We start from the raw sequence: 16,715 nt of genomic DNA on the forward strand, positions 1-16,715 counted from the left end.
GCTGTCTGATGGACACTGAGGAGGAGCACTATGGGGATGACCCCTGCATGAGGCTCTTGCTTGGACCACATGATCTTCAGGCTCCCAACCAGCCCCCAACTTCAGTAATTGCCCTCACAGGCGTAGGCCAGCCCTTTCCACTACTGTTCCTTAGAAAATTGGGAGACTACTCACCCAGCAAGGCCTGGAAAAGGTCACTGTGCAGTACCCTGAGGAGAGGGGGTGCCCATCGCAGTAGAGGGGGGGCCAGGAGCCAGAGGGCTGACCTGAGAGCTGGTGAAATGCAGGTGAGGGTGGATTGGGAGAAGAAAGAGAGAGACCAATGTACTCACTCACGCCATCTTCCCAGCCTTTGCCCTTTCACCCCAGACTCTATGGAAAGGTTCAGGGAGAGGGATCCCCAAAGTCTCAGCCCCCATTCCATCCGCAGGTCTCTCCTCCATAAGGACTCCTGTTTTTCACCTCTTGGTCTCTCAGACATCTCTCTCTTCTCTTACTTTAATCTCCCTAATCCTCCAGGATTGAAGCTGAGCTGTGTTCTCCCTACCAAATTCCAGCTGTTAGCTGAAGCAGGCACTCTCTGAACCAACCAGATATCCCATTCTTTCTCCAGATCTCCAGGCACCACCACCATCACCTTGCTCCACACACCCTGGCCTCTTCTCCCCAAAGCCAGTCACAACCTAGCTATACTTTCCTAAGGGACTGAGGAAGAGGTTTGCCCCCCACGGAGGCTCCCATAGCTCAAAAATAAAGGAAGCTGAGCCCAGCTCTCTCTATCCTCCTGGGCCTGTCCCCAGTGGGAATGGCAAAAAGAAGGGCATAAATTACGTGGGACTTTTTAAAATTAATTTTTAGAGAGAGGAAGGTAGAGAGAGAGAGAGAGAAACATCAATGGGCCTCCTCCCACACTCTGACTGGGAATCAAACTCACTATTCTTTGTTCTAACCAACTGAGCTACATTGGCCAGGGCTACCTGGGACTTCTTGACCCAGAGCTAGAGAAGTGTGGGAGAGGGAAGAGACATGAGAATCCCTACAGTTCCTCTCACGCCTGGAAAGCTCTAGCCTGAGCACACGTCTCAGGAAGAAACAGAAGGCAGGTGGAGAACGGTAGATGTTGAGGAAGGTCTCAGAGGCCTAAGGGGGAGGCAGTGAACCCCAGGAGGAAAAAGGAGGTCCTTCATACTGTGAAAATGTTGGTGTTTCCCAAATTAGTGAACCTCCTAGGTCTCAGGAGAATATGCTTGGGACACTTACACCCCAGCTTGAGGTCCATTCCCTTTTCCTTCCTTTTGTAAATTTCACCAGGGATACCAAAGAGTCATCCTTCCATGCCTCTGCCTCTGGCATCTATCTTACACTTCTCTCTTCCCACCGCTCCTTTCTAACTCCACCTGGTAAGTGCTCCTTTCAGTCCACCCTCCATCCCTCTGGCTGCAGTTGCCTAAGCTCCTCCCTCTTCAGCCTATCCGATCACTCCTTCTGAGGGCTACACTCTAGTTCGGACAGGTGGGATGAAGGAGTTTGGGGGAGAGAAGGGACCTTTGGAGATCACAACCAGAATGCGGGGCAGGCGTGGGTGGGGGGGAATGGGACTCCGAAACTACAGCTCCCAGCATGCCCCGGCGCCCGGAAGCTCCGCCCACCTCCCGGTGCATTGTGGAGAATGAGTCAGGGGTTGTAGGACTCAGGCTTTCGCAGACAGAACCAGAGCGCGAGGTCAGCGCTCAAGGCAGCGGCGGCTAAGGCGGTTCAGAGATGCAGGCGGCGAGGAGGACCCCGAGCGTGGGGCGGCAGCTGCTGAGGTTGGGGGGCGGAAGGTGTGTGTATGCCAGAAGGGATGGGGGCAACGGGCCCGGGGACTGGGCCAGGACTGACCCTCCACTCCCCACAGCTCACGGCCCTGTGCTATGCTGGGGCACCCCCGGCCCAGCCCAGCCCAACGACACTATGCCAGTGGGGCCGCTCAGGTAAGAAAGTGACGGTGGCCTTAGGGTGGGCGCCCGCCTGGGCGCACACCTCCCTGCCGCCGCCGACAGGGGTCTCCCTCTTGGTGCAGTGACCTGCTGACCGCTCTGGCAACGAAAGTAGGGGAAAGGGCAGGCCAGGGTGCCCTGGGCATGAAACTAGGTGAGAGGTCGCCGGGTCTGCCCTTCCTGGCACCTCGCTCTGCCCCTCTGCTCTCCTTGGCATTTCGGCAGACCCTTCCCCAGCCGCGTTAACTATCCCTTTCCCCAGGCGGTTCTGGACAAGTCAGATTCGCTCTCCTCTGAGGCTTCGACCGGGGAAAAACCGGCCAAGGCGGTATGTGGCCCCGACCGGGAGGATCTAAGCCGCCAGGGGAGGGGCGGGCCCACGGGCCCACCCCAGCAGCCAGCTCCCTGAAACCTCCTCCTCCTCCTGTTGCAGGAATCTAAGTCCTTTGCTGTGGGTATGTTCAAGGGCCAGCTCACCACAGATCAGGTGTTTCCCTACCCGTCAGGTAAGGGCAGGGGAAGTCAGAGCTGGGGAAGGCGGGGCAGGTCCCCTGATCACCTGGCCTGACCTGTCTCTGCTGCCCCCCGCAGTGCTCAACGAGGAGCAGACACAGTTTCTCAAAGAGCTGGTGGGGCCTGTGTCCCGTTTCTTCGAGGTAAGAAATAATCTGGGCCTGGGGAATAGAGGGCTTGGTCCCTATGGGGTGGGAGAGGTGTTAGGACCTTTAAAGAAGCCTGCATGTGGGATCCTGTGCCTTCTCAGGAGGTGAACGATCCTGCCAAGAATGACACGCTGGAGAAGGTGGAGGAGACCACTATTCAGGGCCTCAAGGAGCTGGGCGCCTTTGGTCTGCAAGTGCCCAGTGAACTGGGTGGTGTGGGCCTCTGCAACACCCAGGTGAGAGAGCCCCTCAGCTACTTCCTAGCATCCAGGTCTATGGTCTACTCAGCTTGGCAGGTTCAGCTCCTCCTTCACTCCTGGGGCTGAAGTCTCTGCCAAGCCCCCGACCTGGGGGACCTGCGGGATATGGACTCTCAAGTACAAATGCCCTCCAGACACATCACTGAACTGCATACAGTCCCCTAGGGCCATGGACCCCACCCAGGTTCCCAAATCCTAATGAACCTCCTGTAAGTGGGGACTACCTGACAGGGTAGGAAGCCATCACGACCTGGACTGGACACCCACCAGCCAGTGTCCTTCTCTGCCATGGTCCCACTTCCTTTCTCCTGGGAACGCCCAGGTCGGGCTTTGCCCTACTGCTCACCAGTTACAGCCCTAGATGCCTGCTTCCCCTTCAGTACGCCAGATTGGTGGAGATCGTGGGCATGCACGACCTTGGTGTGGGCATCACCCTGGGGGCCCATCAGAGCATTGGTTTCAAAGGCATCCTGCTCTTTGGCACGAAGGCCCAGAAAGAAAAATATCTCCCCAAACTGGCATCAGGTAAGGCAGGCCTTGTAGCCCCAGGGATTAGGGGTGTCCTGGGCCTGACACAAATTAGGCCAGTGCTACTTAGACCACCACACAATTTGGCATGTTGGTTGAGGGAGATTTGGGGAAGGCATGACAGGGTGCTGGTAGGGAAATGGGAAGAAACTAAATATACCCCGAGGTGTTAAGGGGTAACTTGGGGGGGCGCTGAGGGACCTTCAGTGCCCATCAGACCCAGTGATGGGCCCAGTGTAAAGGAGCTTTCTGCCCAACAGGAGAGACTATAGCAGCTTTCTGTCTAACTGAGCCCTCAAGTGGCTCAGATGCAGCCTCCATCCGAACCTCAGCTGTGCCCAGTCCCTGTGGAAAATATTTTACCCTCAATGGAAGCAAGATTTGGATCAGGCAATCTTCCTCCCATTTCTCCCCTCCTCTGCCCAATTCCAGGCCACACTGCTCTGTCCTCCATGCCCTGACTGCCCGCTCTCTCCACAGTAATGGGGGCCTGGCAGAAATCTTCACAGTCTTTGCCAAGACACCAGTTACAGATGCAGCCACAGGAGCCGTGAAAGAGAAGATCACAGCTTTTGTGGTGGAGAGGAGCTTTGGAGGTGTTACCCAGTGAGTGGGTTTGGGGAAGAAGAAAAAGGTTGAGCCAGGGAGGGCAGTACTGAGCTCTGGGGCAAATGGCTGTTACAGGGCACCTGGGAATGTGTGCAAAAGCCAACACAGCTGGAAAGAGTGTTCCTTTGGGACTATAACCTATGAAACTGATCTAAAGCTTTAGCTCCAGCAACCAGTGAGCCCAGCACAGGGCAGGACAGGGCCAGACCTCCTCAGCCTTCTGGGCATGTTGCGTACAGGCTAGGAGTTATAGTTCCTCCCTGGCTGATAAGAAACGAAGGGGCAGTTTTCCCTGCAACTTGTTGAACACCCCTCTGCTCTGCCCTGCCCTATCACAGTGGGCCGCCTGAGAAGAAAATGGGCATCAAGGCTTCGAACACCGCGGAGGTGTACTTTGATGGAGTCCGAGTGCCTTCTGAGAATGTGCTGGGCGAGGTGGGAGGCGGCTTCAAGGTCGCCATGCACATTCTCAACAATGGAAGGTTTGGCATGGCTGCGGCTCTTGCAGGCACCATGAAGGGCATCATTGCTAAGGCAGTGAGTACCCTGCTTGAGTTCCTAGATAGCCCAAATCTAATTCACATTGTCCCTCTTCCAATATGTCCCTGTTCCCCCTTGCAGAGACCCCTCCCCCACCAGCAGCTCCAGACATGATCACTTAGGTCTCCATCTAGCCTAGACTGAACTCTTCTTGGCTGTGGCCAAAGCCCAGCCCAGCCCCTCTCCTGAGAGGACTAGAAAACCACAGTGGGACACAGGTGCTCTCTTTCAGGTGGATCATGCTGCTAATCGTACCCAGTTTGGGGAGAAAATTCACAACTTCGGGCTGATCCAGGAGAAGCTGGCCCGGATGGCTATGCTGCAGTATGTGACAGAGGTGAGAGTCCTCCCATGTTCCTTTCCTGTGGCCTTCTGCTCAGTCGGGTCAGACTACAACCCCCAGCAGCACCTGGGGCAGTGGGTCTCCAGCTTTACACCAATGCCCTAGGGGATGCGGGGAGGCATAGTCAACTCAGCTGCTGCAGAAGGGGGAGAGCCATGCTGTTCTGCTGAGGTGCTTTCCAGAGGGACCTGAAGTTTCTTCTACCCCCACATTCACACTTACCTCTTCACCCCTTTCAACAAGTCAGATTCCTAGCATCCCCTGATGAACTGACTCAGGGAACCAAATATTTCAACATGCCTGACATGTGGAGTTAGAAGGTGAAGGCAAGGGCTGCAGGGAGCTGGGTAGATTTGGTCTTGGAGATTTGGGTGATTAGGTCATATCTAATGCAGCCCTTTTTGTTCTCATGTTCCAACCATGCAACCTCAGTCCATGGCTTACATGGTGAGTGCCAACATGGACCAGGGATCCAAGGACTTCCAGATTGAGGCCGCCATCAGCAAAATCTTTGGCTCGGTGAGGTTTCAGGCCTGCAGGGAGGGAGAGCCCAGTCGGGAGCTCAGCTCCAAAAGCAATCTTATATGGTTCTTTGTCCCTAGGAGGCAGCCTGGCAGGTGACAGATGAATGCATCCAAATCATGGGGGGCATGGGCTTCATGAAGGTATGGATGGTTCTCTGCCCTTGGGAGCCACAGTTGGGCTGGGAGGAGTAGGCAAGCACATCTCACTCACAGAGGCATATGATTTATCTTTCCCTGTGCTAGGAGCCTGGAGTAGAGCGTGTGCTCCGGGATCTTCGCATCTTTCGGATCTTTGAGGGAACGAATGATATTCTTCGGCTGTTTGTGGCTCTGCAGGGCTGCATGGTAAGGAGGAGAATTGAGGGGAGGAGGTGAGGAAGACGGAATCCTGACTGTTGTACCCTCCTGCCCACAGGACAAAGGAAAGGAACTCTCTGGGCTTGGCAAAGCTTTAAAGAATCCTTTAGGGAATGCCGGCCTGCTGCTAGGAGAGGCAGGCAAACAGCTGAGGCGGTAAGCTTAGGGACCAGGGTAGGGCAGGTTAGTGTATGGCAACTAACCAATCACTTTCCCCTTTCCTCTAAGGCGGGCAGGGCTGGGCAGTGGCCTGAGTCTCAGTGGTGTCATCCATCCGGATTTGAATCGGAGTGGTGAACTGGTAAGGAGTCAAAGCTTGAGTGGGTAGGAGACAGCCTGCATCCAGAGCTGATGGGGCTGTGTCCCCTCTGAGCCCTGGGCACCTTCCTCATCTCCTCAGGCAACGCAAGCCCTGGAGCAGTTTGCCACTGTGGTGGAGGCCAAGCTGATAAAACACAAGAAGGAGATTGTCAGTGAGTGAGACCTACCCGATTCCCACCCCTCCCTTTTCCTCTCCCTCCGACTAACACCCCTCCCCCCATCCCATCTACCTGACAGATGAACAGTTTGTGCTGCAGCGTCTGGCAGACAGTGCCATTGACCTCTATGCCATGGTGGTGGTTCTTTCCAGGTGAGGAGGCAGTGTGAGAGGCCTGAGCTGCAACGGGGTCCTGGGCCAGGGTCACAGCCCTGAATTTTTGTCTCCCTCTTCCCATCAGGGCTTCAAGATCCCTGAGTGAGGGCCACCCCACGGCCCAGCATGAGAAAATGCTCTGTGACAGCTGGTGCATTGAGGTGAGATTCAGGGTTGCCAAGAGCAGGTGGGGGGCCCAAAGCACAGTCTCGAACCCCCCCTCCCCCGCCTTCCCTGTCCCCAGGCTGCAGCCCGGATCCAGAAGAACATGGCTGCTCTGCAATCTGACCCCCAGCAGCAGGAGCTCTTCCGCAACTTCAAAAGCATCTCCAAGGCCTTGGTGGAGCAGGGTGGCGTGGTCACCAGCAACCCCCTCGGCTTCTGAATACTCCCAGCCAGGGCCAGGAATGTGCCTTAAGCCAAAGCCTAGGCCCCTTTTCTGTGGGCCCTGGTTCTCCTTTGAAGGGGCCTTACTCCAGGACTGTGCCTGCTCTCAGAGGGAGCATTCACTGCCTTACCAATAAAGTCTAATAAGTCATGCTGTGCTACTGTGTCTGAGTCCTTTTCCTCGCTGCCTGCCTCCCTCCCAAAGAAAGGAGCCAAAGGCGTAGGGAGTTTGCCCCCATTGCTTTATTTGGTGTTTTATACAAGTGACTAAAATAAATAGAATAACAAATGCAGCTACATTGGCCCCCAAATACCAAATACCCCAGCTTTCTTTGACTGCTGTCAAGGGTGACCAACCCCTCCCCACTTCCTCCCAGGGTAGCAGGACAGAGCTGACTGGGTGAATGAGGTCACATTTGGGGGTTAAAAGAAGGGGCTCGGGAGATAGGGGTTCTTCATATAAAAGAGGAAATACCTACTAAAAAAATAGTCTAAAATATGTAGAAAAATCTATTTTAACCCCCCAAAAAGCTTACAAAAAAAATACTAAAAATAACCAAAGGTCCCTTGTACACCCCTGAGGGAAGGGGGAGGAACCAGGCACTGCTGGTAAGTCACAGTGGTCACCTCACAGTAGGCAGCAGCCACAGGACAGGCTGAGCCCAGGCACCTAGGCACCACAGAGGAGTAATGAGCATGCCTGACAAGACACCCAATCACAGGACAGGAGCACCAGGCACTGACCATACAGGCCAGGGGTGGAGCTCCAACATGGCGCACTGTTGGCTCTACATGACATCCACAAAGAACTCACTGGGGTTGCCCATGGCCATGTGGAAGCTTTGGCGGCTGGCTGTCAGCTCTGGGGGCACTGAGCCTAGGTCTCTGACTGGAGGGGCCCCCGGAGGCTGCACTGCTGGAGGGACAGGTGGGGGAGGTGGGGGCATCATGACAACCATCATGGGATTATAGGGAAGGGCCATTCCAGGGGGTGGTCCATAGGGATGAAGCCCTGGGTGGGTTCGGAGATTGGGAGCACCTGATGAGCTCCTGGAAGGGGGAGGGCCCCCATCACCAGTCCCACCAGGTTCCCCACCCCGCCGAAGGCTGCCCCCCCGGCTGGAGGGCTCTGACTCACTGCCACTGCCAGACTTGGACTCGGGGGCCCGCTCCTCAGGCCTCCCTGTGCGCCCTGCGCCCCCATCGCTTCGTGTGGACCCACTGCTCCGGCTCCCTGTTGGGGGAGAGGGTAGGGGGGCAACTGAGCCCAGGCCCAAGGCCCCTCAGCCTCCCTAGCCCCTGCTCCTGCCTCTCCTCCCTGGTGTCCCTCTGCCCCCCGCCCACAACTGTATTAGTACCTGGCAGTTCCTTACCTTCACTGTGCTGGCTGCTGGCACTGCCTCCACCGTAAGTGTAGGATGAGAGCTCATGGTAGGGTGGGGGCTGGGGGCTGTATGGGTGTGGGGCTGGGTACTGGTAGGGGAAGGTGTGCAGCAGGGGCCAAGGGGTGGCCCCAGGCAGAGGAGCCAAGGTGTCCTGGTCCGAAGCCCCACTGGAGCCATCATTATCATTCAGAGACAGGTTGACTAGGTCTGGAAAGAGAAGAGACTAAGAGTCACTGCTTCAAGGGGCCAGGACTCCAAGACGTTGAATGAAGAGGAACTGTGAACCATTTCCCCAGAACCATCCATGACAGGGGTTCAAACAAGGGCCTCCAACAGGAAATTCCCCACCTGCCACTGTTATCAGGACAGGAAATCAGCCAGGGCCACCACAAGTCCCATATGCTTTTATGAGACTCGGGAAAAGGCGCCCTTGCCCCAGCAGACATAGCCCCGTGCCTGGTGCACAGCTTGTCCAGCAGAACACGGGTGGGCGTTAGCCCCGACTTGTGTCATCGGCCAGTGCAGGGCCTAGTGCAGGGCACATACTGCTCATCGGTCCACAGGGACCCTAACTGGTTTCTGGGCAAAGTCTGAGGTTAGAGAGAGGCACTCACAACCCTCACAGCCGCCACTGAGGTCTCCAAAGACATAATAGCACTGCTCAGAGAAGGTGATCTTGTTTACGGTGTGCCGGATAAGGCCAGCCTTGAGCAGTCCGCTGGCGTACTTTCGGGCCTCCCGCCGCTCAGGAAAGCCCTCCACGTGATGGTAGAGCCAGTCGACCACATCCGAACCTGGGATCACCGCAAGCAGAAAAAGGCCTCAGACTCTGTTTCACCCCTGGCATGAGCCATTCCCAGCTTTGGCCTCCTCCTCCTCCCCTTCCCATGCCACCTGCCCAGGACCCAGCCATACCCAGAAAGGCATTAGGGATGGTGATCTTGAGCCACATGCGGTCCCGAACTTCCAGTCCAGACTCTGGAGATGCCATGGCTTTGGTCACAGATGCCATGTCTGTATGGATGGAGAGACCTCGGCCCTCACAGCCTGAGAGAGAAGTAGGGAATCAGGCAGAGCCCACTCCCAAGGAGCAAGGGGGTCACAACACTGCAGCCTTCTGGGAAGGGGGGATGAGGTGGGCCTAGGGGCTCACCCTCAGGCAAAGAGGACCCAGACGTAATGGTGCTCATGGACGAGGAGCCTGGATAGGCTGGGAAGGTGCCGGTCAGTGCAGCCGAGTGTGAGACCCAGGCAGCAGGGTCAATTGGCTGGATGGGCTCATCTAGGACAGAGAAAACCACCAAAATGACCACTTCCCGGAAAGCCATCCCTGTCCCTCCCTGACTCTGATTTGACCTTCCTCCACCCACTCCCAGTAGCCTTGGGCCCAGCCCCAGCTCTCCCAGGCTCTCAGCTGCAGGCCCTCCTGATCATCACTCACTTCGGGGGAGAGTGAAATAGGCCTGGGGAGAGGGATCCCAGCACTTGGCCACAGTCAGCACGATGGGGCTGTAGGAGAGAGAAGGCCAGTCAAGCAGGGTGTGGAGAGAGGCCTCCGGAGAATTGAGGCCTGGAATGAAAATGGGTTGAGAGACAGAAAGAGGAAGAGAAGAAAAGACATAGCTGGGCCTGAGAAGATGAGGGTGGAAGGCTCCATCCACTATGAGGGTGACTCACCAACTTGGATAACTCTTAGAAACATACTGAGTCAGACAAGAGAGTACACACTGTACAATTCCATTCAGAGAAAGCCCCCAAGTAGGTAAAACTAAAGCATGTTGTTCAAGGATACATGCATGGCTGGCAAAACTATAAGGCGAAGCGAAGATTTCGTCACAGCGATGACCAAAGAATCAGGAGCATGATTACCCCTAGGGGCCATGAGGAGGGTGGGAGCCGGAAGGGACACTGGGGGAAACTTTTGGGGTATCAGCAATCTTCTACTTCATGATCTAGGCAGTGGTGACAGGGGTATTCATTCACGCTAGAATGACTCATTACATTACACATGTTTTGTTTTGTACACCTTTTACATAAATGTTGTTTCACTGCTTTTTAAAATGATAAAACAAAAAGGAGAAAAGGCAAAGACAAGAGGACTGAGGACCCGAGACCAGCTCAGAGGCTCACCCTGGCTTATGCACAATGTCTCTCAGCACTCGTACCGCATCATCATTGCTCATGTTCTCAAAGTTCATGTCATTCACCTGGAAGGGAGGGGCAGTGGGTCAGAGACAGGGTGGGAGAGGCTGAGCGCCCCTCCCGAGTGCCCTGCCCCAGCACACCTGCAAAAGCATGTCCCCTGGCTCGATGCGCCCGTCAGCTGCCACGGCCCCCCCCCTTCATGATGGAGCCGATGTAGATGCCCCCGTCTCCCCGCTCATTGCTTTGGCCCACAATGGAGATGCCCAGGAAGTTGTACTTCTCTGTGGAAGGAGTCCATGTGATGAAGGGAAGCCCAAGCCACATGACCCCCGCACCCTGGAGACCAGGTCCCCAAGCCCCCCAGTCCCTGGCTCCCTCATACCCATGTTGAGTGTGACTGTGATGATGTTGAGAGACATGGTGGAATCGGTGATACTGCTGAAGGATGAGGTCTATGGTGGGGAAAAGGGAAGGAGCTAGACTAGACTGCCTTCAACAACCGAGGGACAAGTCTGGGATTGTCTGGGCACTCATACCCACTAAGCCAAGGCCCAGGTCCCCAACTTCCCCAAGATCCAGTCATTCCATGACCCCCTCACCCTCTCCAGGCGAGGCGGCCGCTGTTTCCTTCGCCGCCGGTGGCGCTTGAGAAGGCGAGAGGCACTGCTCTGCTCCGTGGAGCTGCTGAACCTGTCGGGAGGTTGGGAAGGGAGCACTTGCAGGCAGAGGAAGAGGAGAGGATTGGGTGAAGGAAGGAAGAGAAGGGGCTGGTGCCCTGGTGGAGGTCTGTGGAGCCATACCTACTCGTGGTGTCGTCCTCGTCAGAGTCCCCCAGGCTGGTGCTCTCCAGCTCGCTGGTCATGAGGGTTGAGGAACTCTCGTACCCAGCCAAGTGGCGTTCCAGCCTCGAGGGGCCACTGGGCCTGTGGCCCCCAGCTGAGTACAAATAGCAACTTCAGGAGCCAAGCCTCCTATTCCTCACCCTCATCAAGGCTCGGGTCTGACCCAACCCCTTCCCAGCTCCAGTCTACCCAGCCTCAGAGCCCGACCCCTCACCGCCATGCTCACTGCTGTCTCTCCTGCGAGGCCGCTCCCGCCTCAGAGACACTACTGACTCTGTTTCGGTCTCAGGCTCCAGATTTTCCCGGCTGCTGGACACATTAGGGCTAGAGGGGCAGAGATGGTGCCAACTGGAGTCAGTGGGACAGAGCTCCAAATCCTTGGCTTCCCCTCCCAAGAAGCTTCAATTCCCTCCTTCTCTCCCCTCCTCAAGAATCCCAAGGACTCACTGGAAGGATGGAGGTCTGGAGTCCCCAATGCCACTGGTCCTCTCCGGTGGTAAAGGGGGTAATGATGGGGTTGGAGGCACCAGTTCTGCCCGAGGCTCCTGGGGTGGGGGAGCTATCTCGGGTTGAGGGTTATCAGATGACACAAGCTAGAAGGATGCAAGTGATAAAAAAAAAAAAAAAAAAGGATCTACTGGGACGTGAGCCATATGAGATGGGAGTAAAGGAAAGGACTAGAAAAGGATACAGGGTCTGCCAGAGCCTGGAGAAAAGCATAAAAAAGCAGGAGTAAGCAGAAAGGCTCCAGAAAGAGAGGGATGAGGGACTTCAACTAGCGCTCCAAACAGGTGGGGAAGCAAAGAGCCAGGATCTCCAACAACTAATTAGGGGTTGGGCTACAAGGCCGGACTGAGCTTGGTGACACAGGAGGGACTCGGCCAGGGCCCCTTACCCAGGAGACTACCCTTCCGTTGAAGCAGGGAAGGCGGGCATTGTCATCTGAAATTTCTTCCTTCACCACCCTGTCGAAAGCCAGCATGAAAAGTCAGTGAGACTGGACTAGCTCCCTCCACACCCATCCCCAAAGTTTCTCCCATTTTTCTTTTAAATCACAAATAGGATTTTTTTTCTCTTTATTGATTTCAGAGATGAAGAGAGATAGAGAGCTAAAAACATTAATGATGAGAGAGAATCAGACCGGCTGCATCCTGCACTTGGCCCCTACTGGGACTGAGCCCGCAACCAGGGCATGTGCCCCCGACCAGAATCAACCCTAGGACCCTTCAGTCCACAGGCTGATGCTCTATCCACTGAGCCAAACCAGGCAGGGCACAAATAGGATATTTTATTTGTCACCATTAAAAGTCTGCATTTAAACAGATTCTTGGACTGAGGGCTCATATCCATCAGCTCATTCAACTTTAGCACCTGTCTCAGCCCCAGTAGCTTTTCCAGAACTACTACCTTCACCGTGAAGTTTCCCTAATTCTAACTTGGGCTTCTTCAGCATTTTGACTTTCTAACAAAGACATCTTGGAGCAGACAAATAGATGGGCAAGCCTTTTCTATGTCTTTTCCAATGCTATCTGGAATCAATTTATTGACCACTCTTTTCAAATCATCTGTATGAACCTCTCGGGTCATGATTTCCATCATCATCTTCTGGATTTGGTGGACCTGTTGATGCTGAGCATAAGAGGTCTTCCAAATCTAATTGTTGTGTCTTTTAGTAAAAACAACACAGAATAGATGAAGCAAATGACCATTGGTAGTCTTGGCATCAACATGAGCTTCAATCATTGTCTGCCATTTTTTGACCATGGAGCACATTTTGTCTCCATGGTAAGATCCATGCCACGGAAATTAGGCAGGTTTGCCCTGAACATCCTCAGTAATTAGCTTGAATTTTCTAAACGCAACTTCATTACCCTGCAGACCAGCTACACTCACTTCAAAAACATGGCCTTTGAGACTTTTAGATGCAATTTTGCTTTCTTGTGTTCTCGTGACTAGTGCTTTTCCCAGTGTTTCTTATATTGAACAGAGCTGGTGCTTTCACATCACACCAATCTTTCTTAGAAAATGGATCGACCCCTTGCTTCTTGGCTCCCTTTTTGCCACCTTTCCTAAGGCACTTGTTCTTGCAGACCACCATGGTGTTGCTCAGAGAGCCAAAAGGGCTCTCCAAATCTCCATCCAGCTCAAGGATGTTGAATTTCTCCCACCCTAAGTCCTCTTCTCTCACATTAAAACACTTTGCTCTTATACCTAAGATATCTACAAACTCAATGCCATTTCCTTATTTCTTCTCTCCCCTGTCATCCTCAGGGGCTCAATGCTGCTCCGAAGATCTCTTTGAGCCTGACTCAAATCTCTCAGTCCAATTTAAGAGGCCACCCCTAAGGTTACCTCAGTTGCCCCAAATATCTATCTAACGTTAGGAGCCTTGCTGGCAGCCTCCACTCTGTTTCTCACATATCTTCCCCCTTAAAAGTCATTGGTCCTCATCTAAGACTCTACTCTTAACGCTTTCTTTAGTTTTCTCTAACTCACTTCCAGGGAGCTATCCAAGTGCACTATCTTTGCCTGGGTAAAAATAACCATTAAACCAAATAATGGTACTTCCTCACTAGGCTGAGAGTTCCCAAGGGGAGGGAAGGCCCTGCTTCCCATTTCCCTGTGCCTCACCTGCCACAAGACTCTGCAATCTGCCCCACCTGACAGACTTCAATGACCAACCCTGGGGGTCCCATCTCCCATGGGTTCCTTGAGATGGACTGGACTAGCCCCTTTTCAACCACCTGTGAAATCAACTATATTCAACACCATGTCCTGGCCACACAGCAAAGTACCTGACACTTCATAAACATCAACAATACTTGTTAACTAAAGGAATACACATATGAACTATGAGCCTCTCTGCCCTGAACAGAATCTCATACTCACACACACTCTCTCACCCCCAAATAGGACATCCTGTCTTGATTAACCTTTTAGCCTAATATGGTTCTAGACCCCTGGATACATGCCAGTTTAATCACATTTGCTTCCAATGTGACAAACACAACCCAGTCACTACCAATCTGTCTCAGCATAATGTCATATTCTTCACAACATAATACCAATCTGTCTCAGCATATCCCAGTCTTGCAAATTATTCCAGTCTGTATTACCATAACCTAGTTTATGGACTAGTCAGACTCAATATTGCCAATTACCACTGGCCAAGAATTAATGTGTGCTATGCACCTGTACTAAGCATTTTACTCTATCTCCATCTCACAGAAGAGATCAGGCACAAAATTTTTTAAATTGCCCAATTACACTGCTGACAAATAGAAGTACCTTGATTTAAACCCAAGGTAACTCCCCAGACAATACTACCTTCTCAATGGCCAACAATCTTTCTAGAGAAAGCCCAGTTGATTTGGCTCTCCTAGAACGCAGGCTATCCCAGCCTAATTCAGCCTGCCTTCAAGAGCTGAGGTTGAGCCCTAGCTGGTTTGGCTCAGTAGATAGAGCATCCGCCTGCAGACTGAAGGGTCCTGGGTTCAATTCCGGTCGAGGACACATGCCGGGGTCGTGGGCTCAATCCCCGGTAGGGGGCGTGCAGGAGGCAGCCGATCAATGATTTTCTCTCACTATTGCTGTTTCTATTCCTCCCTCTCTGAAATCAATAAAAATATAAAAAGAAACAAGCAACCAAAAAGAGCTGGAGGTTGAGCCCTGGCCAGGTGGCTCTGTTGATTGGAGCGCTGTCCCATGCACCAAAAGGCTCCAGGTTTGATTCCTTCCTGGTCAGGCCACATAACCTAGGTTGCATATTGGATCCTTGGTCAGGATACATATGGAAGGTCTTTCACATCGACGTTTCTCTCTCTCTTCCTCTCTCTCTCTCAAATTGATAAAAACATCAAGTGAGGATTAAAAAGAAAGAGGGAGAGAGAGCTGAGGTTCAGTACCCAAAATTATAAACACAAAAGGGCTCATTCTGCATTATTTAAAATCCCAGGTTAGCCCAGAATGTCCCAAATTACACCAGGATAGCCCAATATATTCTAGCACAGCCTAGAATGTCCCCACATGCAGCTGTCTGCACCAATACATACTAGACTATCCCCATACAGCTGTCAGTATTGGCAGAGACACCGGAGCCCTGTCTGCCCTGTATTGAGAGTCCCAATAAAAACTAGGCCCTAATACAAACTAAGATCAATCAATACAATCCAATAGAGACCAGAATGGCCCAAGTCTCTCCAGAATAGCCCAATCTACTCTCAGCCCTAAACACCTCCATACAGCACCCTCTGCATTAGTGCAGACTAGAATGTCTCAAAACAATCCTGGCAGCCCCAGTATAGGACGGAATGTCTCAAGTTGCCCCAATATAGCCCAATCTACATCAGATTTCATAGTATCTCTGTGTGCTACGGAACTGCTCAGAATGAACTACTAGAGGATATATAGATCTACCGCAGGACAGTCCAGAATATCCCAAAATATACCAGTGTGCCCCATTCTATTCCAGCATGACCTAATCTTCTCTAATCTGGTTTATGGTTTAGTATAGCCCAGTCTTCCTCCTACAGCTCAATCTGTCCATCCTGGGATATCCAATCCATCCCAACATACTCGTCTACTCCACACAGCCCAGAAAATCCCAGCATGACCCAGACTAACCTGTGCCCCTCAATACTGCCCAATCAACTCCAGCACAGCCCCCATCTGTCCCAGTCTAGGCCTCGAGCTCACCCGAAATCCTGATCCATAGACTTGAAAAAGTACTTAGCGCCCGCGGGCCGCTGTAGGACGCTCTTGAAGTCGCCGAGGGTGATGCGCTCGGCGGGGACAGGGATCTTCACTAGATAGGGAGTCTCTTCTTCATCCAGGTGGTAAATCACCTTCGTCTCCCCGACACCACCGCCCCCCGCACCGCCGCCCGCCATGGTCTCGCCCGCGCGCTCTCCGGCTCCACCGCCCACCCAACTGGGCTAATCGCCCCCGCCGCGCCTGCGCACACCCGCAAACCGACGCGCGAGCGCGGACTGGACCGCCCCAGAGCAAGATGCAAGAGGGAGGAAGGCGGGGGTCCACTGGGTGGCGGCCAAGGGGGGACGGGCCGTGGGGCGCGACCCAAAGCCACGGACTCGATCGCCGCCGCGAACACCATAAAGCGCCCCGCCCACCTCTTCCCATGTCACGTGGTCCAAACCGACCCACCCTCCCGCGGCGCCCACATCACGTGACTGGCACACCACCACGTGACCGCCTTCAGCAACGGTCTCCCTCGTGGCCCCGCCCCGAAAATGTCCCCGTTCCTGCCGGCCCCCCCCCCCTCCCCCGTGTCCTCCGAACACCCTGGCCAAGTTGGTCTCTGCCCTCAGGGGACAGGCAACACACTCCCACTCCGCTTAACCCCTCAGGCAGGGGGCTCCAAGCAACTGAGATCCGATGGGGGATGCAGGCGTGTGGGGGAGGGTGGGGTTTTGGAGGTTTGAGACTGGGGATGAAATGGGTCAAAGCCAACTGAAGCCAGAATTGTTGGGCAAGACAGAGGGTCATTTTCAGCTCCGGCTT

At 53.9% G+C, this 16,715-nt stretch overlaps 2 protein-coding genes and 1 pseudogene across 5 annotated transcripts; 1 reads left to right on the plus strand and 2 right to left on the minus strand.

Annotated features, from left to right (window-relative positions):
• The first annotated feature begins 1,647 nt into the window (after nucleotides 1-1,647).
• On the plus strand, nucleotides 1,648-6,974 carry ACADVL (acyl-CoA dehydrogenase very long chain). Of its 3 annotated transcripts, none has more exons than XM_080679778.1 (20): nucleotides 1,648-1,823; nucleotides 1,898-1,973; nucleotides 2,242-2,307; nucleotides 2,413-2,485; nucleotides 2,571-2,635; nucleotides 2,743-2,877; nucleotides 3,282-3,426; nucleotides 3,690-3,819; nucleotides 3,910-4,035; nucleotides 4,377-4,575; nucleotides 4,811-4,915; nucleotides 5,354-5,440; nucleotides 5,524-5,586; nucleotides 5,689-5,790; nucleotides 5,861-5,958; nucleotides 6,031-6,103; nucleotides 6,203-6,275; nucleotides 6,361-6,433; nucleotides 6,522-6,597; nucleotides 6,681-6,974. In XM_080679778.1, exons 1-20 carry the CDS (start codon nucleotides 1,762-1,764, stop codon nucleotides 6,819-6,821), a joined length of 1,968 nt encoding a protein of 655 aa, XP_080535904.1. In that variant the 5' UTR covers nucleotides 1,648-1,761; the 3' UTR covers nucleotides 6,822-6,974. The 3 variants fall into 3 exon arrangements, with proteins under 3 accessions (XP_080535904.1, XP_080535903.1, XP_080535905.1); XM_080679779.1 differs by having other exon boundaries at nucleotides 1,657-1,808; XM_080679777.1 differs by having other exon boundaries at nucleotides 3,690-4,035.
• A 74-nt stretch (nucleotides 6,975-7,048) lies between these two features.
• DVL2 (dishevelled segment polarity protein 2) lies at nucleotides 7,049-16,183 on the minus strand. The gene is given in 16 exon segments (XM_080680144.1): nucleotides 7,049-8,057; nucleotides 8,197-8,415; nucleotides 8,823-9,002; nucleotides 9,124-9,255; nucleotides 9,362-9,490; nucleotides 9,650-9,717; nucleotides 10,339-10,415; nucleotides 10,494-10,547; nucleotides 10,549-10,634; nucleotides 10,736-10,805; nucleotides 10,953-11,043; nucleotides 11,154-11,289; nucleotides 11,410-11,519; nucleotides 11,643-11,788; nucleotides 12,091-12,160; nucleotides 15,891-16,183. Coding segments are annotated over 16 exon segments (2,208 nt in total). The 5' UTR covers nucleotides 16,085-16,183; the 3' UTR covers nucleotides 7,049-7,611.
• On the minus strand, nucleotides 12,511-13,513 carry LOC308253812 (small ribosomal subunit protein eS1-like; annotated as a pseudogene). The gene has a single exon. The product of its transcript is annotated as a small ribosomal subunit protein eS1-like (transcript).
• Nucleotides 16,184-16,715: the final 532 nt, after the last annotated feature.

The sequence above is a fragment of the Plecotus auritus genome, assembly GCF_963455305.1.
Source record: "Plecotus auritus genome assembly, chromosome: 7".
Lineage (NCBI taxonomy): Eukaryota > Metazoa > Chordata > Mammalia > Chiroptera > Vespertilionidae > Plecotus > Plecotus auritus.

Excerpts from the sequence above, each read along its gene's own strand:
- ACADVL (XM_080679777.1), top strand. The coding sequence starts at position 1,762 with ATGCAGGCGGCGAGGAGGACCCCGAGCGTGGGGCGGCAGCTGCTGAGG. Across the intron at positions 4,036-4,376 it reads AGCTTTGGAGGTGTTACCCA|TGGGCCGCCTGAGAAGAAAA; the intron begins GTGAGTGGGTTT and ends GCCCTATCACAG. Across the intron at positions 5,441-5,523 it reads TCAGCAAAATCTTTGGCTCG|GAGGCAGCCTGGCAGGTGAC; the intron begins GTGAGGTTTCAG and ends CTTTGTCCCTAG.